Source organism: Carassius auratus, chromosome 41, assembly GCF_003368295.1.
Source record: "Carassius auratus strain Wakin chromosome 41, ASM336829v1, whole genome shotgun sequence".
NCBI lineage: Eukaryota > Metazoa > Chordata > Actinopteri > Cypriniformes > Cyprinidae > Carassius > Carassius auratus.
Genome location: NC_039283.1, coordinates 22,272,856 through 22,298,937, shown reverse-complemented (window position 1 = coordinate 22,298,937; position 26,082 = coordinate 22,272,856). Strand labels below are relative to the sequence as shown.

General features: G+C 35.3%; 1 protein-coding gene across 3 annotated transcripts in view; it reads left to right on the top strand.

The window, feature by feature from the left end:
• LOC113059293 (CUB and sushi domain-containing protein 3-like) overlaps positions 1-26,082 on the top strand; it is a 215,314-nt gene that overhangs the window by 82,289 nt on the left and 106,943 nt on the right. For all 3 annotated transcript variants that reach the window (XM_026227680.1, XM_026227681.1, XM_026227679.1), the window contains exons 19-30: positions 651-767; positions 1,387-1,602; positions 5,054-5,242; positions 6,050-6,219; positions 7,256-7,412; positions 12,904-13,095; positions 18,347-18,473; positions 19,742-19,944; positions 20,782-20,973; positions 21,559-21,697; positions 23,802-23,989; positions 24,307-24,501. In XM_026227680.1, the coding sequence (XP_026083465.1) occupies positions 651-767; positions 1,387-1,602; positions 5,054-5,242; positions 6,050-6,219; positions 7,256-7,412; positions 12,904-13,095; positions 18,347-18,473; positions 19,742-19,944; positions 20,782-20,973; positions 21,559-21,697; positions 23,802-23,989; positions 24,307-24,501 (2,085 nt within the window). The remainder of the gene's footprint in view (positions 1-650; positions 768-1,386; positions 1,603-5,053; positions 5,243-6,049; positions 6,220-7,255; positions 7,413-12,903; positions 13,096-18,346; positions 18,474-19,741; positions 19,945-20,781; positions 20,974-21,558; positions 21,698-23,801; positions 23,990-24,306; positions 24,502-26,082) is intronic.

Here is a 26,082-nt window from a genome sequence, read left to right as displayed (position 1 = left end):
GGAGTACATAAAGCCCATTTCTGTATATAAAGTATATAAAGTATATAAAAAGTAAAATAAAAGCATACTCCCTAATTTTAGTTTAAAAGAATTATACTAATAGCACACTTGAATGAACTTCTTTTATGTAAGGGTAGGACTGTTCACTAGGGCATTGTCAGTGTCATTATTTCATAGACATCCATTGAAGAAGAATGTCATTGATACTTGTAGTTGGACTCTTTTGACTGAAGCCAGTGAGCAATCACTTTGAAAAGAATAGCAATGCTCATGCAATCATCCATAACCTCCTAGCAACATGGCAGAGAGTTTTGCATGGACAGTAGCACTCACTCCTTTTCTTAGAAAAACTTTCATAGACAAAATAAAGTGGCTGTGACCTTTTCTGGAGACAATGGCAGGTGGAAAGTAGCTCAAAGTAGAAGAAGTTCCCGTTACTCTCGTTAACCTTTCGGTGGTATTTTTTATTTCCAGCGAAGGTTACCCTGCTCTTTGAATTCCCTCAGCTAAACCCTGCTTATCTCAACAGAATTCCTGCTCAAGTCTCTAAAAAATGCGGAGCACTAAAAGTGATACAAGAACAGTTGCATATGTGCTTCCTGAAAGTTTCAGATCTTTTTTTTTAAGATTCCACACATGTCTTCCTGCAGCTCTGTGCGGAGGCGATGTCCTGGGCCCAGAGGGCATCATCCTCTCTCCTGGCTTTCCAGAGCTCTATCCCAACTCATTAAACTGCACGTGGACTCTGGAGGTCAGCCATGGCAAAGGTACGTACCCAGGAGAATTCTTCATGTGCTGTCAGAAGAAAATGAGAGCTTGCATTTGACATTAGATCCATCAAAGATACATTTTTAAGGTGTCAGTGAACAGATACAAGTGTGTATTTTTATTTATTGAATGAGTGTACCGAACAAATACATTGTGTGTGTGTGTGTGTGTGTGTGTGTGTGTGTGTGTGTGTGTGTGTGTGTGTGTGTGTATGTATGTATGTATGTATGTAAATTAATCTGGCCACTGTGAAAATTATTTAATTATATAAATAATTTATTGGAGTTGAAACATTTTATAATTAGATTTAGTTGATATAAAAATGCCTTATGTTCAATTTACATGTTTATGAAATTTTGAGTGTTAATTGTTACATCTAAAAATACATAGCAATTTAATGCTTTGTACTCTGTTGTTTATTTTAACCTTTCATATTTTTAATAGTAATAGGGCTCCTTATGTAGTTTACAGCATTAGGTGATTAGCTTCTTTATCCTTAATGTATTCAAATACACAGCCCTAATTTCTCCTGTCACACCTTGTTTCCTTAAATAATCCAAGTCATTTCTTTTGACATGATGTTTCCTGTTGAAGAAGTCTGATGTCTCTTCTTCTCAGGTGTGCAGTTCATGTTTCATGCATTTCACCTGGAGGATCACCATGACTATCTGCTCCTGACGGAGAACGGCAGTTTTGCGCGGCCCCTCGCCCGGCTCACCGGGTCACAGCGACCCCCACCAGTCAATGCCGGGCTGTACGGCAACTTCAAGGCTCAGCTTCGCTTCATCTCAGACTTCTCCATCTCCTTTCAGGGCTTCAACATCTCTTTCTCAGGTAAGATAATCAGTGTCCTAAATGATTTTATTATTCACGTTGTTCTTTTACTGTTGTTATTATTCTCAATAGCATATTATTTATTTGTTTATTGTTTTTTTCCCCCTATTTTGTTTTATTTGCAAATAGCAGTACATTATAAAAAATTGTTAATCTGAAATTAAAAGTATGCATTTGTTTGTGCATCCCAATGTCACTATAAGCTTATATGGTGTTCCTTTTTTTTTCTTTGAGGAAAACTTTGAATATTTTTTAAATAGCTCTTTCCCATTTAACTAAGCTCTAAAAAAGGTCAGAAATGATCAACAGAACAATTTTTTTTTTTTTGGACTAAACTATTCGTTTAAGGTTGGCTTGATGCATTATTAAAGGACACACACCATTTTGATAGAAAGCATCTGCAATACACACAATTTTGTGTAAAATGTTGCATTCGATTTGTAACAGTTTGTGAACAGCGCCAGCTTTTCTGAGCAAAGCACATTTTTCTGTGAATCATTCATGAAACCATTCTTACATAAATTGATGTAATCAGTTCAGTGTGACAAGTTAGATAAACACTGAGCTACACAATTTTCTGTGCAGACTGTTTGTAAAACCATATTTACCTAAATTGTGAAATTATAAACCCATTCTTTCCTAAATAATTGCAAACTTTTACACAGACTTTTACAGCACAAAATTTTGCTAACAGTGCAATAATGTACATAATAATTTTTTTCCTTAACGAAAGTAATAGCCGTTATCATCCAAATCTTAATCTGAGGATATTATCAAAGGTTATTATAGGACAAGAGCCGCTGTTATCGTCATCAGCTAGTACGAGCATGTTTCTATGAAAAGTCCTAGCAGCAATTAGATATATAGATGGTGTTTGGTACATTGATAAAGGGAATCAATTGGCAACAGCTTGAGCTTCATCTCAGTGGTTTATTGAAAGTCTGAGACTTATCAGTGTTGCCGGCAGTCTTCTCGTCAGACTGTAGCGGTGAACTGCTGGCTGATATCAGAGCTGGCTTTGGGCTGCGTTTTTCATTAGTCACAGATCCCCACTGGATCATCCTGCTGCGCTGCACGGTCACCACCAGATACCCACTGGGCACTGGCTTCAACTGGGCTGCTGTCTAATGGAATTAGTTGATGTACCTTTTGGCATAAAAGTGGAAAAGAAACCTATTTGACATCTAAATATGAGCTCATAGTCGAGAAACGGCTAGGAAGCCAACAGTATTTTAAAGCAGTTGCTCCGAATCTCTGTTCATGACTGGTTACAGTCATTTTTGGTAATGCTTTACTTAAAGCCTTTATATGTAATTCATTATAAAAGTAGTTTAATGCTTTACTTGTGCCTTGTAATGCTCCTTATAAATATACATTAATAAAATCTAATTTAAGATGTTACAAAAACTATAATATTATATCTATGATACTAAAACAATACTGGTTATATGGGGGAAACCAACCTTCCAGTTAGAGAGATTTTTGGCTGAACTATTTCTTTTTAGGTCAGCATGATACATTGTTGGAGGACATGTTGTTCTGATAGAAAGCCAATTTTTGGAGAAGAGCCCCATAGGGTTTGGCTCATGTTTACTTGAGCCATCATATACATTAATTAAGCACTGGAGTTATGAATACCCATACAATCATCCAGAAGCCAAGTTCCTGTATTAGCCTAACATATATTACCTGATTAAAACAGTGGTTGACCTTTTTCTTGTACTGAATATTGGTGGGGGATTGACAGAAGCAGACATGCATATTGCAAAAATTATCAGGCATGAAAATGCAGACAAAAGCTTTCCACCATTAGCATTCCAGCCTTAATGTTGAAAGTTCAGGAACGAGAACTGATACCTTTACATAATATGAAATCTATTGAGTTTCTAAATAGATTTTAATATATGATATTAGAGCTCAGAGGAAACAAAAACAAACAAGCAATTCATGCAATTGCCATCGACCAACTCATTGCGCCAAGATCTAATTGAAACCGCAGCTGCGATCCTACACTAATCGTTTCTGCATATCATTTACATATGTGTAAATGATTCACACTGTTGCTATCATAGCTCTAATTGATCGTTTGAGTGCTTGCAAATAACTGAGGGTAAATGTTCACTCTCTGTTTACTCTGTGAATCATGATGTGATGTTACACTTTATTTAGATATAAAGCCTGAAGCTTAAATAAAGCAACAAGAAGAACTGCGTGCCATTTATCAGGAACGAATTTCAAAACATTTTAATAACTGTTGTGATAATTCTTCTAGCAAATGCATGACAATAGGACTTTAGCATGCTAAGCTAATGGTATATGACTAATGGTATAGGGCATGTCAAAACATCTCAAAATCACCTCGAACCTCAGAGGGTTAAAGGGTTAAGAACTGAGAAATCAAAATTCCCTTGATCTTTTGACATATAAAAGGTAATTGTACTATAAAAACATTCTTTAAGTTTCAGAACTCAAAACTTTCTTTTGCCTAAAAACAGCTTATATTAGGATGTACTTAGGCCATCCAAGATGGAGATGAGTTTGTTTCTTCATCAGAACAGGTTTGGAGAAATTTAGCTTTACCAGTGCTCAACAATAGATCCTCTGCAGTGAATGGGTGCCGTCAGAATTAGAGTTCAAACAGCTGATAAAACATAAATAGTCCACAAGTAATCCACACCAATCCAGTCCATCAGTTAACATCTTGTGAAAACCTGCTTGTTTTTAAGAAATAAATCCATCATTAAAGCACCTTAACAGTCGCTACCAAAATATAAGTCAGTTATAATCAATAATAACACTTCCTTCAGCGAAAAATTTAATCTCCTGTTGTCTCTCACATCAAATTCTACCTACATATATTTTTAGAGCTGTTTTGAACTTTTGATCTTTGCTTGTAAACAGTGCTTGACCTGTGCATAGTTCTCTCTTGATTCAGGCAAGATGACTTTTTCACTGGAGAAAGCAATATTGTGGATGCGGGACTCTTATTTTACCCAGAAATCAAAACGTCTTGATGGATTTGTTTATTACAGACACACAGCTTTTCAATTCACAAGACACTGATGGACTGGAGTGGTGTGGATTGCTTCTAGATTATTGTGATGTTTTTATCAGCTCTTTGTACTCTCATTCTGACGGCACCCATTCACCTCAGGGGATCCATTTGTAAAAGTGACGCAATGTTAAATTTCATCAAAACTATACATCTTGGATTGCCCTAGGGTCTGTAAATGTTCATTTCTGGGAGAACTATTCCTTAAAAATGCTGCCTATGTCAACAGATCACTAGGGTTCAGAATAGAGTCCTGGTTTTTACAGTTTACATGTTATTTACATCCTGCAAAGCCATATTACAGTAAGTTTTAGAATACAATAAAGTTCAGCCTGTATAACATAATGCACCAGCAAATGAGGTCAACTAGGTTTCCGGCTAAACTTTTTGCTTTTTCAGAATATGATTTGGAGCCATGTGAGGACCCTGGTGTGCCCCAGTTTGGCAGGCACAGCGGTGGCAGATTTGGCATCGGTGACACTCTGACGTTCTCCTGTGACCCTGGTTATCGCCTGCAGGGCGCCCGAGAAATCACTTGCCTGGGCGGTGGGCGGCGCATATGGAGTGCACCTCTGCCAAGGTGTGTGGGTACGTGGTCAGCTGCTCTCATTTGCTTGGACGTCCAGAGTTTGACCAGTCTCCATGGTTGCATTTGAGTTCAGTGACGACAGGCTATTGAGTTGTGTCAAAGCATGCTGCACAGTATAATACAAACTATTTATTATATGTATTATACACAAATAATTGGAAACGGAAAATTAATTGGAAAGACTGCAATTGTATTTTATTGTGAAATGTTTTCAAAAACACTTACTGATGTAGTGTATTCTTCTTTTAGTAATAGTTATTTGAAAAACAGTTTAAATGCTGTTATCCTAATTGTTATAACATGCAAATACATTATATGTTTAATTTAGTCATTTGCATCTAGTTTGGAAGTAAATTTGGTTTAATTTTGAGTTCAATTTCTTAGACTGAAATAGTATTTTCTTCTAAAACGTACTCAAATCTTTGTTTTATTTGCAATTTTGAAAAATAATTAATTGGTTTATTAGTTAATTCAGTGGTTCACATCAAGTTATTGAAATAAAAGTGGTATTTATTTATATAAAATTGCTTACCCTTTGACAGTGTAATTATATGACAGAAGTTAATTCTTCTTCATGTTGAAAATTGAAGGTCAAGTTAAATGCATTGCTTTTATACAGTACTTACTCTAATGCAACTAAGGGGTGACAAAATATGTGATTCAAGATATTTTTTTTTTTTAATCTACTGCATGTTTTGACATGTCGTCTTTTTCTGAATACCTAGTTGTTTTCTTTATTTCCCCAAATTTACACTTTTTACGCATTGCTGTTCCACTGAGTCACTATGGTTCCCCGTTGTCCATAGCTGAGTGCGGCTCAACTATTTCCAAGAATGCCGGTGTCCTGTTGTCCCCAAACTACCCTCGCAATTACGAGAACAACCACGAGTGCATCTACAACATTCAAGTACAGGCAGGAAAAGGAATCAACATCACAGCTAGCACCTTTAATCTATCTCATGGTGACGTTCTCAAGGTAAGTACTGCGTATACACCTATATCAGACTCTGTACATGCTTGCAACACATTCATTTGATTCTAAAAGTACCTGAAACACATCATCTAATCAAAAATGTGTTATTTTGGGCAATATTTGTCTATTTACAATGGTTATAAATGCTTAAAGCAATCTATTGTTTCCTTAGTAACACATTAATTTATGCCAACCCACCTAACCCATAGAGAATGTTCTGGCAATGTTATGAACAAACGTTTTTTTTTTTTTTTTTCTAGTAATGTTAATAGAACCGCATACCGTTTTCTGGGTTTAAATTACGTTTTCAGAATTTTAGCACAAAAACAGAATATTGTTCATAGAATGTTTTTGGCTGTATCCACACAAACCAGAGCTTTCCCTATCCGAACTTTTTTCTCCCAGTCTCAAAAAATATCTGCGTCCATGCGAAACCGATACAAAACGATGTAGTATACACACCAGACCAGTATGTGGCACTGTAATTCTGGCACAGAAGAAGACGACTTGGACAATGCACATAAACCTTGTCCGTGGGATACAAAAGAACATGGAATAATACATTTATTAATCTGTGTTAATGTTAGTTAATAAAAAGACACCTGTTTCAGAAAATATACTAATTCACTGTCCACATGAAAAGGGTGGCGTTTTTAGATTTATCCACTCTGGGAATCGGTTTAAAAAGTATCGGTTTCACTCTCCCAAAACGCCGGATCTGTGTGGACGATACGATACGATACAAGATGTATGTGTATACAGCTAAACGCGCCTCTGTGTGCACGGGGCCTTAGTTGGATGTTAGTCTAATGTTTTTTGTTTTTTTTTAGACTGCTTGCTACTTATTTAAAATAATTCGGAGAATGTTTGAAAGTAACATTCCCATAATGTTTGCAAAATGATAAAAAATATAACATTCCCTTAATTTTAATTTTAATTTTTTTATAACATTCAATTACCAATTTTTTCAAAACTGCATGTTTTTCATAATATTAGTAAAACCTTAAACACTATAGATCTGTCTGGTCTGTTTCCCCAGTTGTATGATGGTCCAGACAACACGGCAGAAGTTCTGGGAGGTTTCTCAGGTTCCTCTATGTTGGGTCAGTCATTGACCAGCACGTCCAATCACCTGTGGCTGGAGTTTTATTCTGATCAAGAGGATACGGCTGAGGGTTTTAAGCTGGTTTACAGCAGTAAGTCTTCTCGTATTCTTGCTTTCTCCCACACTGCTTATAGAAACACACACATTAGCTTCCAGTCACAACCTAATCTGACCTAATCTGTCACAACCTGCCTGCACGGTGTAGCTTGTATTACTCAAAAGTGAAAGTAGAGTCAATATGCGTGCATGAAGCACATGCTATAGACATTTCGGTTAAGTTCATTTGGGCTGTTCACAAATTCATGTGTAGAGCTCAGAAACTCCTGAAACTATAGTCGTGTGTTGCCCACAAGCTAACGGAAGCAATAATTGAGTGGGACATGTAACATCAACAGGGTTTCACTAATATTTCAGACTTGATGAGCTTTGATGATAATTAAATTCAGTCCTACCAAGAGTGCAAATGACTCTACTTTTATTAGTCCCATCTGTTTTTCATAAAGCTTAAATTAAAACAGATTTTTCTCACACAGTGCTTCGCCATAATTTACTTATAAATGGGAGTCCATTGTGGGGATGAACCCCTGCACCCATACAAAAGTTCCAGTATTTCTTATTCAAAAGTTTGCGGTCAGTTTTTAATGTTTTTGGAAGAAATCTCTTCTGCTCACTAAGGCTGCATTTATTTGACCTAAAATACAGTAAAAAAGAAAAAGAAAAAAATCAGTATTGTAAAATATAAGTATAATTTAGAATATGTTTCTATTTGATTGTATTTTAAAATATAATTTATTCTGGTAACGCATAGTTTTTTAAGGTCACATGATCCTTCAGAAATCATTCTAATATGCTTTTTTGCTGCATTATTCTGCTATCATTCTAATATGATTTGATACATTGTTTTATTTTAAATGTCTAATAAGATAATAAATGTCTTCACTGTCAATTTTATTCAATTTAAGTCATCCTTGCTGGATAAAAGTCTTACCAACTCCAAACATTTGAACAGTAGTGTACGTATAAAGGTTTACATTTAGGATGCTGTCAGTGCACTAATATTGTACAAATATTGTCTCAAATTAACACTCACCAAGTGTCAAATGTAATAAAAAATTAGCTTTTGTAAATAATGAAAATGTTACTGTTTGCTAATACAAGTGATTTACTCAAATGTTAGCCTGTATCTTTATTAGGAACAAAAGTTTTATCAAATTTTAAGACAGATAATCTGTCCATTGTGGATGTAAATGACTGAAAATATGACATCTGAACTGTATGTTAAAGAAAAATAAGCCAAACAATTGTTCTACAGTTTGTCACAAATATAGAGGGCAGCAAAATAATTACAACTAAATAATGTAGTTGTCAATACAGTATTATTGGGCAAGTTTAGTAATTTTTTTACACACATTTACTACGTGTGAATGCCTACAGATATGAATGAGATCTCCTTCTCCCTCTCAATCTTTGTCATAAGCCACCTCTCACCTCACAGCGGAATATATTAGCTCAATTAATTTTCATTTCTGGATTAATGTCTTCATTTCATTGTCTTCTTGAACTGTATAATTGTTCCCAGTACGCGCTACACCACACACATGGTTTATTGCTTTTTAAATAAAACCCTTTGAATTAGCTGCATCTTATGCATGGATTATTAGTGCCATTGAGAAAGCACAGAGACTCTTAATTTCCTTTGTTTGAAATTATAGGTTTTTCTTTTTCTCAAGAGAAGTTTTCTAAATTGTGTTAATATCTTAATCATAAAGCGTTCATAGGCTCTGCTGCAGGATTATAGCTGGTGGTCAAGTAACAGTAACATCCCAGAGTGCAGAAAACATGATTGTGAATGAGGTTAACGGTGATATTGAGCACTACTTTGGCTCTTTGAGAATGGAGGGGTGACTTACTAATGCCCAGCGCTGGAGGCGTTCAGAAGGACTTGCTCATTTACTGACTGACACTGACAGCCTTTTATTTGTCTATCAGGCACTGATAATGTGCATTTGGATTTTGACCTTAGCTGTGCTAAAGAATAAAGAAAAGTGAAAGAGAACTTAAAACAAGGTATCATTTAAAGGAAGAGTTCACCCAAAAAGCTTCTCCCTTTTTTAGTCTCACACCATTTCAGTTAGATTTTTTTTTTCATAATATAATATAATATAATATATAAGTCAAACCAAAATGTATTCAGACACCTTCAACATTTCACACAATATCACAGTTTATTCGCTATAGTTTAGAAAATGGTAATAAAATATGACAAGAACTCAGAGTTAAACTGTGCCAGAACAAATTCATCTTTATAATGTCAGATAATATTTGGTCAGGTCAAAGTGTCTGAATCATTTTTGGTCCCAAGTTTATATCAGTTTTACTGGTAGTCCACTGTATGAAGAATTTTTGGGTTTAATATATCACAGTTAACTTTATTTTGCTATCCTCACCCACTAGTAAAACAAAATCTAAAATTATATCTAGTGTCTGAATAATAATTGATTCACTATGTTATGTTATGTTATGTAATAATTAACATCATTGAATTATTAGAAAATAATGCAAAGTTGAAATAATTAACTATACATCGGGTATGCATTATTTTCCAATAATTCAACAGACCTGGGTCAAGTATTCCACTTATACTATGGTTACCACACCTAAAATAATGTTTAGATGTTGTATTTCAAGACATTCATGAGGCTTTTGTCCTTTAAACTCTCTTGTGTGTAGGATTAATTTCTAACTCATGTCGTTCCACGCCTCCAACATGATTTTAGACTCAGTAATTGAGGCTTGTGCCAGTGATAGCAGAACAGTGCAGTTATTAATGCAATTGTGAGACCGAGAGAGAGATTGAAAGTATGTGAATTACCTGAGTGTGTGCGTCTCTCAACAGAGTTCGGACGGCAGAGTCTCAACTAATAGCGAAACTTTAAATTAATCTGCTTCAAGAACAGAAATGACATGTAGCTTTTAAGTTGTTAAACTGTTTTACTGCTAAAAATCACCAGAGCAGCACTGACAACACGTTTCTGTGTGAGCGAGTGTGTGTCTGTACTGTACAGTATCTGTGTGCATTTGTGAAGGAAAGTGTGGTAGAAATAGAGAGCTCATCATAAACAAATATTTTGATGCAAGAACATGGAAATAATTGTCATTTTATTTTATTTTATTTTTATTTTTCCAGTAACACATAGCATCACATAAATATTATGTTTTATAATACATAATGTGGATATTGTCACAATTTTGACCAAAAAAAAAATTAAGCTACAAATTTGTTTTTTTTCCAAAATTGATAATAATAACATTGATATGTTTCATGAAATTGTATAATTTCTGAAAATTCAGCTTTGCCATAAGAATAAATTGCATTTTAAAATATATTTATATACAAAACAGTTCTTTAAAATTGTTATAATATTTCACAATATTAATGTTTTACTGCATTGAATCCAACAAATGCAGCCTTGGTGAGCAGAAGAGACTTCTTTTAAAAACATAAAGAAAAAAAATCTATGCCAGTAGTCAAAAGCACTGTACTTTCTGAGTTTACTGTATCAATATCATCATTAATGTGATATTCTCTTGATTAATTCTGCTAGTGCTGTCTGATATGATATGAGTTCTCACACAAGACTAGTTTTTAAAGCTGAATGGATCTGATATTATCCATAAACTCTCTATAACATCTTCTGTATTTTCATCTCCAGTCAGTGAAGTCTTAATTAGCAGGCACAGTGTCGCTCATGTTATTGTCTCACAGTATTATCAGGCTGTGTGTTCATATAAATGTGAATATTATTATGGCTGTGGATTTATTATTGTTTTATGTGCATAACAAGGTTGCATTATGCAGACTCAAAGTGAATTTCATAACGCTGTGTGTCGGTCCGCTGGGAGAGTAACTCCTGATGGACTTTCACCCACACCTAGTTTTAATGAATTAATTAGCTGTATCATTCTCTCATTACGATCTGATTAGGATTAAACGGTTGGAATCATATTATGTGTGCTCCTGTTCTCTGTAATTGTATATGACAAAGGAAATACACAGGAAATTGTGTTTACTTGTTAAATTTAATTGCACAAATCAGAAAGGAGAGAGTGGGAACTTCATTTGGAAGCTCGGGGACAATTTTGCAGCCCTGCAGTTCAGTTGATTTTAGAAGTTAACTTTGTTGAAATGATTGATATGATTTTTATGTAGCAGAAAGACAATTAAGAACTCCATTACAGTTTTTACACATTACAAAAGTATCTGAGCACCCACTTTTTTGATACTTTGATTAATAGTACTGCTGTTTTCTCTGAATGAGCAAATTCCTACATCCTTGTTCCAACATCTAGTGGAAAACCATTCCAGAAGAGTGGACATTTTTATCCAGTAGCAGTAGGGAGGACCGATTTCATAATAATACCCGTGGTTTTGAAATGAAATGCTCAGCAAGCATGTTTGGATGCGCATGCCTCTGGTCTTGTACTCTGTTTTGAACTGCAGCAGCTTGGGGCAATTCACACATTGCTGGGTGGTCTCTAAAGTATCGGCTGCATGTTTCTTCAACCATGGCCACATTATCACACACAAACCTTAATAAATTAGAGAGCGTGTGAAATGCATGACTAATGTCAACTTTTAGAAAATAAATGTTCTTAGAACACACATTTCACACTCTCTCTAATTTATTTAGGTTTGTGTGTGATAATATATATAAATATTAAATGTAAATATATTTTTAAGTTCAGTGTTGTATGTGCAATAACTTCAAGTGCAATAACTTTTGAATAAATCTTTACAGCTGCAAAATTGCTCTGTGTGAAGGAAATTATGTCAGTTTAATTTTTGTAAAAGAGTATAATAATAATTTCTGCAAAACATATGAACATGCAAAATATTTGAAATAAAAGAGAAAGAAAAATAAAAAATGCGGTATGCAGTATGATGGTCAGATTTATTAAAGTCCACTAAATTACTAAAGTCCACTATTTAGCTTAAAGGGTTACTCCACTCCAAAATGAAAACACGTTTGTTTTTGTATAAAAAGTGTGTTCATCCCATAGGTGTAATGGTTTTTATACTGTACAAACTGTATATTATACAACCCTACACCTAACCCTAACCCTCACAGGAAACATTGTGCATTTTTACTTTCTCAAAAAAAAAAAAAAAAACTCATTCTGTATGATTTATAAGCGTTTTTAAAAATGGGGACATGGGTTATGTCCTCATAAGTCACCCTCTCCTTGTAATACCTGTGTCATACCCATGTCATTATACAGAATTGTGTCCTGATATGTCACAAAAACATGCACACACACACACACACACACACACACACACACACACACACACACACACACACACACACACACACACACATATATATATATATATATATATATATATATATAAGATAAAAAGCTGAATAGTAAAAAGGAGGGGGAAAAGGCGGTGATGAATAATGAAAATGATAAATACATGGTAAGATGTCCCCAAGCAAGAAGTTTTAATCTGAAATCAGTAATCTTGAAATCATTGAATCCCCCCACTTATGTTCCTTTCGCATGCTTTTCTCCTCCAGGTTTTGAACTTTCTCATTGTGACGAACCTGGTGTGCCTCAATTTGGATCCAAAATCAGTGACCAAGGCCACTTTGCTGGCAGCGTGGTCACATATCACTGTGATCCTGGCTACAGTCTCCATGGCAGCAGCATATTGAGATGTATGACTGGTGAGAGACGGACGTGGGACCACCCGCTCCCCTCATGCATAGGTAATCCATTGCAACCCTTCAAATAAAGCAGGATGAGACATCGGCTGTGTGCGGAATATCTTACTACCATAATTATCTGCAGTATATAAAAAACAAAAATGCATTTTCTTTCACTTATCATTTAAAAATAGCATGCACTATAATTTGTGTACAGTACTCAATAAACTAGTTAGTTTTGTTCCAAACACAGCCAGTGCATTTTGTGTCCTCAATCTTGAGCATTTGTCCTTACATGGATCCCACTTAATTGCACATGCAACTCTGTCCGTTGTGTGACTGCAAACACCTTGCAGGTTTTTGTTGTGAATAATGGATCTACTAGAATCCGTCACGCGCCTTGCACCGGCGTTAACGGCAGCTCTGTGTTTGATGCGTTTATAGCCTGATTTCAGTCCCTCTCCATCTTACACATTTTACCCAATTAAACTTTGATCCCAATGCATTGTGAAGATTAACGTAATTGTTGTTGTTTTTGACACCTTGTACAGCTGCTTCAAGACTTTGTGAACACAAGACTTACATTTTTTCAGTTTCTGAGTAATTTAATTTATGCCAGTAGAGACAACTTTAAGTAAACCATGGTTATGCTTTACAGTAAGGCTCAGTTCATTGACTTTAGTTGCATTAGGTATCATCAACTAACAATTTTTAAGCATTTTTCATTGTTCAATTCAAGTTTATTTAAATAGCGCATTTCATAATGCAAATCATTGCAAAGCAGCTTTACGGAAAGTTAAAGTTACTACATTGTATTTAGTTCATAATAATGTTATTTGTAAACTTTTTATTTTACAAATGTAAATGTATTAAAATACAAATGTACATGTATATTAAAATAAAAACATAAATTAATAAAAATAAAAAATCTACATGATTCAAGACATAAATAATACATTCATTTTTTACTGTTAAACAATATAGAAATGAGAGAAATTAACAATTAAATACATACACCAATTTATTATTAAAATTGCATTAAATTTAAATGAAATTTATTTAAAGAAATTCATTTTTAAATATTTTTTAAATAAATTTTTAGTTTCTACATGATTCAATATATTGATTATAAATCCAAAGTAATTTCAGAGCTGCAGCAAGTAGTTTTTAATTTGCATGAATAATGCACCAGGAATGTTTATTAATATAAATATGTTGCATTATTGATTTCTTGTTAACGTGCAGTATATCATCTTATTGTCACCTGCTTGTTTGGTCATATGAGAACTACAAAACATTTAGCTTAGCAATGCTAGCTTAGATGTTTACTGGTTGTGTTTTATATTTTGCGGTTCAAGGATTCATTTGCATTGTTAATCAGAGATTGGATCATTGCTCAAATCCTGAGTTTAATGTCCTGAGCTTGTGATAGTGACTAGATAATCTTTTGCTCATGTATCCTTGAGATTTACACTACAAACTTGAAATATTCATGGGGAAAATGGTTTTTTGAGTACATACTCATTTGGAGAGTAAATATTTATAATTACCGTGTTGAAAAGACCAGCAAATGTTGTGTTTTGGACGCTATTTGCTGCTTCCCAGATTGGGATGTTGTCCAGGATGGCAATTTGGCCACCAGCTGCATAATTATAGTTAACTGAGATGCTCAAACTTTTTAACCTGTTAATCACATTACAGCATCTGCATGCTCCTCCACTAGTTTAACTAGCAAGGCATTAGCCTGTTCAAGAATATTGGTGGTTGGTATAAAACAGTATAAGTATATCTTAGGCACTTTTGTACTCATTAAGCATGGCTACAATATATGGGCTGCTATACTCTATCAATATATATATATATATATATATATATATATATATATATATATATATATATATGTATATATTAGTGGTGGGCATAGATACATTTTTTAAATATAGATTCATCTCACTGTAATCTTGGATTAATCTAGATTAAAATGGCTCATTTGAATTCTGCAGAATGCATTTCGGATTTTGTGTGCTACCGAAATAAAATAATGACTAAAAGTAACGTTAAGTCTTGGAGAACGCGTTTCTCAAGACAGGTGGTGCATTAGACCAGGGGCTCATCACCTGTTTCCAAAATGCATCACTTGCATGCATGCAAGCTGTAAACTAATTCTACATTGCACAGGGTGCAAACAACCTTGACTGTTTCAAACGCATGCCTGTTTCACACATAATCCGTCTGCGGTGCGTATGCATTTCGTATTTTTTTACGCACCCATGTTAACGGATTCCAGCGTTCATGCAGTTGCGGTCCGTCAGTGCGTTCCAGGAGCAGTGCGTCAGCAGCAGTGCAGCGATCGTTTACGTACCGAGTAGCGGACTGCAAACGCGTCCTGTGTGAAAGCACAATTAGTATGAATCCATATATATACACACATATATATAAATTCTCAGTGATCCAACATGCTGTTTTTATGATGCCAAAATTAATTGAGAAACCACATGGAATATATATACTTTCAAAAATTTATTTGTCATGCTGCATGACCATTTGACCAAAAAAAGGTCATTTTAAAACTAGCGATTTTAAGTTTATACCGCACAATTTTGAGAGAAGTCAGAATTGCATTTTATATATTAATTTTGAAAAATAATATAAGTATATAATATAAGCTCAGAAATCTGGAAAAAAAGAGTAAAAAGTCAGAATTGTGAGATGTACATTAGGAATTTCAAGGAAAAAAAGGTAGAATTGTGAGGTAAAGGTACCTTTTTATTTATTAATTTCCCAATGTAGAAACTGGCTTCTGTAATGAACAGAGTGACTTTACTGGTCTACCAGCCAGGTGTCCCTAACCAGCATAAACCGGCCTGGAAAATGTGCCATATTTGTTTGTTTGATTGCTTTTCTTTCATCTGGGAATTGTCTTTACAGTAAGTCCAAATAAGTCACTTGCATATCACTAAAGATTCTACCACAGCTACCTACAGTATGTAGTCAACACAGGTAGATCACAATGTTTTCAGAACAAGGCCTCTGTCTCAAAGCACTTCAGTCCCAGGCAAACTAAAGAACTACACAGAAGTTAGTTGGTCTCATAGAGTTGTCGGTATTTATGATAGTCCAGCATAAACTTGCCTTTTTATGATGAAATTGATGAAGGACAGAGCAGTCAGAATGAAGTAGCCATGCTCTGTGCAGATGGTTTCCGGTGAGCAGATGCTGGAAGCTTGCCTCAAGGGTCTGCTTGCTCTCATGACAGCACCTTGGGAATTCAGACATCAAAATAGTGCACATTGAGGCTGTACTAAATATTTCATTCAAAAGCTAGCTGATAAATGCCTTACTTTATACAGTTATTTTTCCTCTTCACAAAACAGATCACATGCAGTTATAAAGTGCAGTATACAATATTAATTTTGCTAAAGGTTCTGGAGTTTTTCCTCCATGACTAAGCAGCTAGTTGTTGACCATGTACTGTTATTTCAACCCTCATGTTCTGTTAATAACAATAGTATTTCAGGCAAGCACAAGTCGGTGATGTGAATTCATGGTCTATGGGTGGTTCTTTTGTTGCTTGACTGGTTGCTAGGGTGTGGCTAGGTGGTTGCCAGGGTGTTCTGATGTGCTTGAATTGATGCTAGGATGAGCCTAAGGGTTGCTAAGGTGTTCTGAGTTGCTTGAATGATTGCTAGGTGAATGATGAGGTGTTCGGAGTTGCTAGGATGCGGCTTGTTAGACAATTGTATGAAAAATTAGTTTGTGCATTTTTAGGCTGCATTATTTTACTTTCATTATTCAGGCTTTATTGCAATGCTGGTCTGTTAGTGGCACAACCTGGTTATTGTTTTAAGTGGTTAGCTGAGAAATATCACACTTCGCAACATTCATTTTTACCCATAGTATCATATACTCTCAAGAAAAAAAAAAGTTGTCTCTGGTACCCTTCCAAAAGGTACCAATATGTACCTATATATATATATATATATATATATATATATATATATATATATATATATATATATATATATATATATATATATTTAGGTCCTATTAACTGGTTATATATTTTCATGCAGTAAGACAAATCAATTTCAGAAAAATTGCAAAAATATTAACTGTATTCAAACAGGTTTCCCATATTCTTCACCCACTCTACCACAGGTTGAATAAACGCATAGTCCCGCCCCAAACTCACGTGATTGGTTAGTTTAAAATATTGCTTAACGCTTGTGATGCTCAAGCACAAAGTGTTTTGATATCGCCACCGAGTCACTGTTTACACTTTTCAGGGCAATCAACCTTTGAATGGTTTACTTACCGTATTTTCCGGACTATATGTCGCACCTTTTTTCATAGTTTGGCTGGTCCTGTGACTTATAGTCAGGTGCGACTTATTTATCAAAATTAATTTGACATGAACCGAGAGAAATGAACCAAGAGAAAACATTATCTACAGCCGCGAGAGGGCGCTCTGTGCTGCTCCGTGATCCTGTAGTCTACACTGAAGACATAGAGCGCCCCCTCGTGGCTGTAGACGGTAATGTTTTCTCTTGGTTCTTGGTTCTAAATAAATGCGACTTATAGTCCAGTGCAACTTATATATGTTTTTTTCCTCATCATGACGTATTTTTGGACTGATGCGAGTAATACTCAGGTGCGACTTATAGTCTGAAAAATACGGTAGTTGTCTCTGCAAATTGAACTTGAATATATGAAACTCTAGCTCTAGCTCTAAAGAGGCTATTGAAAAGATATAAGAAATAATCTCCAGGGGCCAGCTTTCTATTCCTTGTCCATCTGAGCTGTCTCTGAATTCATTACATGACCATTGTAATTTCAGTAGTGTCTTTGTCACAAGGAAGCCTGTTTGATCGTGAGATCATCCGGCTGATCCATAATGCACTACAGAAACAAGTGCTTTAATGAGCAATGCAGTGCAGATATTGTGTCTGAGACTACTGTAATGAACATGATAACACTTCCTTTTTTTTGTGATATATGCAGCGGTCCACAGCTTTTCATGCAAGACTAAGCTCATAAATAACGTGGACAGAGATTTAACATTTAATTAATGACATGCACAAGCAACGTAGTTAAAAGTGGCATCTCGTGAATGCATAATTACGGCCCATTGTTGCATGGCCACTTCGGGATGGTGAGGGGGTGGTGTGGTCGTGTCAGATCCAGCAACAGAGATTCCAGCGGCCCGAGTCCCGGCAGCTCATCATTAAAACCAGAAAGAAAGCTTTGACCAAATACATCATCTTCGTGGGTGGGAGTTGACAGCGCAATAACTTCTTGTTTTGATCTGTTCTAGCGGAGTGTGGGGGAAGTTTTAAAGGTGAGTCATCCGGACGGATACTGTCTCCCGGATACCCATTCCCATATGACAACAACCTCCGCTGCACATGGACCATTGAGGTGGACTCCGGAAACACTGTCAGGTGACTCATTAAGTCACTTGTTAGAGAGATTAATTGATATTTTAGCCTGACGCTTACTGTCAGTGTCTTAGTGGTATCGAAGCACAGAGTGCTGAAAGCCATAATGGGAATTTAGAGAGCTGGTTAAAGTCATTCATTGATATTGCATAGGAGAGAGTCAGGCTTGCATTGACCCTGACCTCAAGTGAAGTTTATCTACCTCTAGATGTTGGAAAATGTAATCTTATTTCGGTATGATTGAGGTCTTTGACCGGTTTACAGTGCTGCATGAGAGACACACTTACTCAGTAAAGAAATTATTGAAAGTCAGCTTGAAATAATTATTGATAACTATTTACAATAAGGTCCCATTACTTAATGTTAGTTAATTAACTTATTAATGCATTAACTTAACATTAGTAAATACGTTATTAAATACAAATACAACTGTTAGTTGTTAGGTCATGTAAGCTCAGGTCCCGTGTAATTTTTTTGCCATACTAGAAACAACAATTAAATAACATTTTTCAAACAGTCATATGAGTTTATTTTATGGTACTTTTATTCATTGATTATTTTGTCATTTTTGTAGATAGCAATAGAAATTTTCGACAACTACATGAAATGTAAAGTTGAAGTTAAGGTTCTTAAATAACTAAAACTAAGTTTTTACTAAGACTTAGAATTTAAACTGAGAAAAAGCTATTTCAACATAAAATAGAAATATTCTTCAATTCAAATATGAAGAAACACTTATAATATATACTTATATTTATATTTATACTTATAATTTATATTTATTTCCATATAAATTAGCTGTTGATTTGGTGATGTTAGTATAGAAATGACACAGTTTACCTTTAACAGATACAATTTGTGATTTTAATAATGTGTTTATGTACTTTAGATGTTAGTCTTGTTAGTATTTACAGAAGTTCATGTAAAAGGGATAGAAAAAGGAAAATGAAAATTCTGAATTTATTTATTCCGTTGAACATAAAAGAATATATTTTAAAGAATGTTGGTAACCTAACAGTTGCTGGTCCCCACTGACTTCCATAGTATGGAAAATAACATACAAAATTGTATGGAAGTCCAGTTTGGTTACCAAATTTATTAAACATATTTTTATATAAATGAATTTTCATTTTTTGAGTGAACTATCCCTTTAATCAATGGAATCTTATTATGAAGTGCTACCTAATTATTTATTTGATTTGATTAAGTGTGGGGATTTCAGTCTATGTAAATGATTGTGAATCAGGCTCTATATTATTCTTTTATTTTAGTCTGCAGTTCTTGGCATTTGACACAGAGGCATCACATGATATCCTGAAGGTTTGGGACGGGCATCCGGAAAACGAGATGGCCCTGAAGGAAGTGAGTGGTTCACTGTTACCCGACGGTGTTCACAGCACTCTTAATGTGGTCACCATCCAGTTTGAGACGGACTTCTACATTAGCAAATCTGGATTTGCCATTGATTTCTCAAGTGAGTACTTTTCTTTAAAACCAGAGTTTCACAGTACACAGTTCTAGTGTTGAGTAAAAAAAGTTCAACCTAACGAGGCTTTAATGGTGATAAACAGTGAAACATTTTTAATAGGGGTGCATAGCATGACTACAACTTAATATCATGTTCTAAACTATTATTTCTATAACGGTGTGTGTCGTGATTATAGTCTCATGTGCTGAAAATTTGTTTGATTCATCTTTTATGAATCATTCCAAACCCTTAATTTAAATTAACCGACTCAATTAATTTGAATCGTTTTGACTGATTTTGCTGCTCAATAATCATTTCTTATTATTATCACTCTTGAGAAATAGAAAATAGAAATCTTTTCTAACACCATACATATATTTACGGTCACTTTTGATTCAATTAATGCATCCTTGCTGAATGAAAGTATACATTTATTAGAAAGTTCATTTAGTAAAAAAAATAAATAAATAAATGCATGGATTGTTTTTATTACATTTTACTTTTTGCACAAAACACTCTGAATTGAATTGCCTAAAAAGGAAGCTTGGCCAAAATAACGGTTCCTCTGCCTGAAGACAGTAAAAGCTTTTTCAACTTAAGTATATAAAAAAACCCCTGCATCCATTAGCGAGTGATTTTTCAGTCAAGCAGGACTGCTGTACTGTAGCTCAGATTTACTCCAGATCTGTATTAGATGGTGTTCTGCTCAGCAGAGCCCCCAGTGAGCCATTGTTCGCTACCGAGGCCACGCAACCTCATTTCCAAGCGGGAAATGCTACCTCCTGCGGAGTCATCCTGGTAAGTGAAAAGTGAGCACAGCTGGTCATCGTTCTCATTTTGCAGGTTCAGTGGCGACCGCCTGCAGGGACCCAGGGACGCCCATGAACGGTAGCCGCAGCGGAGAGGGCAAAGAGCCTGGCGACACGGTGACCTTCACATGTGATCCGGGCTACGACCTGCAAGGGGAGCCCAGGATCACCTGCATTCAGGTGGACAACAGATTCTACTGGCAGCCCAGTCCTCCTACATGTATCGGTGAGATTCATTCAGTCTGCAGCGATGCCGCACGATGCCTAGAAAATACGGACGGCCTCTCATTTCACACTTGTCAGCTCTGACGAAATGTCTAAAATAACTAGCAGAAATGACTTGAATAACACTTTATAAAAGGCCTGAAATAATAAATCTCTTTGATGGAAATTTCTGATCACTGCACTCAACAGTTCTGGGTTGTGGGAAACTGGGGTGAAGACTTCCCATGATAAATGCTTCTAGGAAACTGCATTTATTTTCTGGGTTCCAGGAGTCTGTGAAACCTATTTTCTTTCAACTGCCTTTAAGTTTGAGTCACATTTACTCATTTTAAAGGTCAATCTGGTTTTAAAGGCTAAGCAGGAGCTTTAGAACAATTTGAACCGTGGGGGGGCGGGAACCTATCAGCTTTGCTCATGAATATTAATGAAACAATTTGAATTTGACTTATAGCTATTTATTGAATGATTTATTAGCCAAGATGGTCATTTACTCATATGATATCTAGCCATTTTAAAATAAAACAGCAGCGCTTGCACACTGTGAGTGGGTAAAAAAAGTTTTTATATACTTTATAATCTCTTCCAGCTCCTTGTGGTGGAAATATTACAGGCTCATCTGGATTCATTCTGTCACCAAATTTCCCCCATCCGTACCCGCACAGCAAGGACTGCGATTGGTTCATCACGGTGCACCCTGATTACGTCATTTCCTTGGCATTTATCAGGTATCATCATCAATTTGAAGGACTAAATATTACTCTGAAAACAGGAAGATCATTTTTTGTTGTCAAAAAAAAGCAACTTTTTAATGTGTTGTAACCATCACTGAGATACTATTATAGGTTTTAATAATATTTTGAATAATCTTTTTATTTAATCTTTTATTTTTTATTTAATATTTTATTTATATTTTTATATTTTTATATTTTTATTTTTTTATTTTAATTTTAGTGTATTTGTTTTGTTTTGGTCATTTTTAATAGTACTTGTTCCTTATAAGTATATACCGTATTTTCCGGACTATAAGTCGCACCTGAGTATAAGTTGCATGAGTCCAAAAATACGTCATGACGAGAAAAAACATAAATAACTGCCTGTTACTATACTATACTATACTATTTTCCTGGACTATAAGTCGCATTTATTTAGAACCAATCACCAAGAGTCAACATCACCGTCTACAGCCGCCAGAGGGCGCTCTATGTTTTCAGTGTAGACTACAGGAGCACTGAGCGGCACAGAGCGCCCTCTCGTGGCTGTAGATAGTAATTTTTTCTCTTAGTTCATTTCTCTTGGTTCATGTCAAATTAATTTTGATAAGTCGCACCTGACTATAAGTCGCAGGACCAGCCAAACTATGAAAAAAAGTGCGACTTATAGTCCGGAAAATACGGTATGTATAATTTTATTTGAGTTTTAGTTATTTTAATGTATCAATTTAAACTAAATGAAAAATAGAAATGTTGCCTTATTTATATATTATATATATTTAATATGTATATATTAAAAAAAAATATATATATATATATATATATATATATATATATCCATCTCAAGATTAATAAACCACCTAGACATTTTGACTTTGTACCATAAAAAATATCAAACAGAATTTTTGAAAAGGTTAATCATAGAGAAGATGTTTTCAAGTTGTTGGCAGCATGATGTGCATTTTTAATGTTTCTCTGAATAAGTTATTACATCTGAACATATAAAGTGAGTATGCGTGCCACGTCACTGACCCATAGCTGTTCCATCTTCGACCGTAAATTAGAATCTGGCATCAGACTGTGATCTGTGCACAAAAAAAAAGAAAAAAAAAAAAGTCACATTAACATATGACTTATAATTGTGTTTTACAATCAGTGTAGTAATTGGAAAAAGATCTCTCAAGATAGATGTTCTCTGAGAGGTCTGCAACACATAATCTGAAATGACGTTATTGCAGTTTTTACAAATTTGTCTCAAATTAATGGCATATTGTTGGTGCATTACTGTTGCCGTCCCGGGACAACAAACAGCCGTTTGCTCTCATTGCTGTATTTAATAAGAAGTGGAGCATTTTCTGACTACATTTTCCCAAAGCATCACTGTGCCATTTATGTGCATTTTCCACCCACATCAGATGTCTCCCCACCTGAAACATACAAAAAAGGCTCTTCAAAACAATTTCTGCCTCAGATGACCCTAAAGGTCTTTTAGGAAGGTCACAGGCACATGTTTTAACAGCCTCAGCCGGGCACATGGTGAAAACTGGATGGAGCTTGTGATGTTGTCAACAAGCACTTGATGAATTTTCATGTTTATAACAGGATGCTGCTTATTTTCTCTTTCCTACAACCTTCATACTTTAAAATCAATTTGCATTTTACACTGCCAAAAAAAAGAAGAAAACAAAAAAGAATTTCTTATTAACTACAAATTCTTAAATTAAAATATATAAGAATGAAGTGAGTTTATGCTTAAAATACTTTTTTTTTTAAATATAGTTTTAAGCATTAATTCACTTCATTATTGTTATTCTGCTATTCAATTCTTTAGATATTTGTACTGGAAAACGAGACAAAAAAAAAATTTAAATTCTTATTTTGCAGTGTAGAAATGGTAATATTGATTGCTGTAAAACATGACAATTTAACAAGCTTCCCCCTTTGACATCACAAGATCTATTCAGTTTTTGCTTCTCAAGTAAATGAAGCTTGGTTTAAGAATATTTAGATATCTGTATTGCAAAGCAAGTCAGTGGTAAATTGGGTAGAAAAGTAGTCGATAGATCACCATTTGCACTGTGTTTTGGTCCTACAGTATATTGTGTTTGTCTTCTCTCAGTTTTAGCATTGAGCCCAACTATGACTTCTTGTACATCTATGATGGACCTCACAGCAACAGTCATCTGATCGGCACATTTCAAGACAGCAAGTTGCCTGAAAAGGTTGAAAGCAGCTCCAACATCATGCACATTGCCTTCCGCAGCGATGGATCGGTGAGCTACACGGGCTTCCATCTGGAATACAAAGGTAATTGCTCTTTTGTTTCGGTCTGGTGGTTAAGGAGCCCGAAAGGGGCTGTTCTCGAACTGGATCTGTGCCCTTGAGCGATGCACTTATCGATTTTTATCGATTGAGGGCAAGTAAATGATGACAGAGTGTTCATGTTTTGGTAAACAGCTCCTTTAGGATTGTCATGATATACAGTTTCAAGATGCTCGAGTGCAAACTGGAATGTTTTAAAAGGCTGACAGTGACTCAGCGCTTGCCATTTTTATCCCTTACGATCTTTTCATCTTCTATAGCTTTATCTTATGCCATATGTCTTGTGTTCCTCTCCCGTATAGCTAAACTGCGTGAGGCTTGTTTTGACCCGGGCAGCGTGATGAATGGCACTCGGTTGGGTGGAGACTATAAGCTGGGCTCCACTGTGACCTTCCACTGTGATCCAGGCTACCAGCTCCAGGGTTATTCTAGTCTCACCTGTGTCATGGGCGGCACCAACAGACCCGAGTGGAACAGAGCTCTGCCCAGCTGCCAAGGTACGCTCACGTTTCCATCTTTACTGTGTCTGAATATGAGAAGAACATTCCCTAAAGACCCAAATACCTGCATGACGCTCTATTTTTGGAGCTATGTGGGATGTTTGCGTGTTTTATCCTTTTTTTTTCTTCTTGTGAACAGATCAACATGAGGGTGTTTACAAGTACTCCAAAACACTGATAACTTTTGAAAATAATAATTAGAAAAATATGTTTTGCACAAAAAAAAAAAAAAACTGCCACATGTTAGACCTCAAATAAAATGTCAGAAAAGGGCTAAATTGAGCTGTGATGACCTTTTGCTAGAAATGAACATCATTGAAGGCATTTATGTGAACTTCCACGTCGGCTGATTAGGTGTAATCACAGTAAGAGGATGCATGTGAACTTTCAGTGAGTGTCAACGAAACCCTGATAATAACTAGCAAAAATCACCTCATTATAAGAGTCTGGTTTATGAGTTTAGAGGCAAATCAATAACCCCGAAAGAAACAAGAAGGCACACTTTGTCATTTTTTTAGATGGGATATTACTATTTAAGATGTTTGTATGATAATGCACAGTCAGATTATTATTTTTAAGTAAGGTCTTTCAGAAGAAGCTGGTTAAGCTAGTTGAGAAGTCTGGTAGAGATACCCATGAATCTGTCAATGACAAGTATTTGTTCTCTGTGCAGACACATGTTTGTGCATAATGCGTCTGACACATCCTTGAGTTGATACTGTACTGATCTGGACCAAAGGCTGGTCTATTGATTTCTGAGTACTTTTTTTCTGCATGCATGCGTGCATGTGTGGGTGGCCTTGCTAACCCTCTTTGAATGAGTATGTGTTGGAAAAGCATCCTGTGGAAAGCGATGGTTTTAGGTAACAGTCCAGCGGGTAACAACTCACAATGATTTAGTAATGGCTCATTGTTCTGCGCTATTTTGCAAATGATCTTCACAGAGCTTCTGATATAAAGCATCGCTCCCCGCATCTCCTTGGAGACAGCTGGAATGTTATGGGAAGACTTTATATTCAGCTTTTTTTGTGATGTTTCCTGCTATGCCATGGGAGACTGAAGCCGAAAGTTTTTTCTTTAGCGTGAGCTGTGTGGCTAACTAGTTGCTGATTGATCAGACAAGATGCACGTTGAGTGGATTCAGATCTCAGTGGACGGTTTCATCAATAATTACTCTGTTTAAAACATGCTCCTTGTTTTTCCATGACATCTCGTTATTCCAAATAATACAAAGCTTTGTAATTGTTGAATAAAATGTAAAAACTTGCTCAGCTTCTGAAAGGACTTTCCTTTTCGGTTGATGTCATGAATTCTTGCATTTTAACCACATCACATTTCAGTCACCTGACTCTAGTATACATTACACATGTTTTTAAAAATCTTATATGCTTACCAAGGCTGCATTTATTTGATCAAAAATGCCGTAGTGTTGTGAAATATTAAAATTTAAAAGAACCGTTCTCTATTTTAATGTTAAAAATGTTTTTTATTTGGAAAATGAAGAGTTTTAAAATAAGTTTTTAAAGAATTATATGAATGTAAAGACATTTTATAATGTACAAAAAAAGATTTATATTT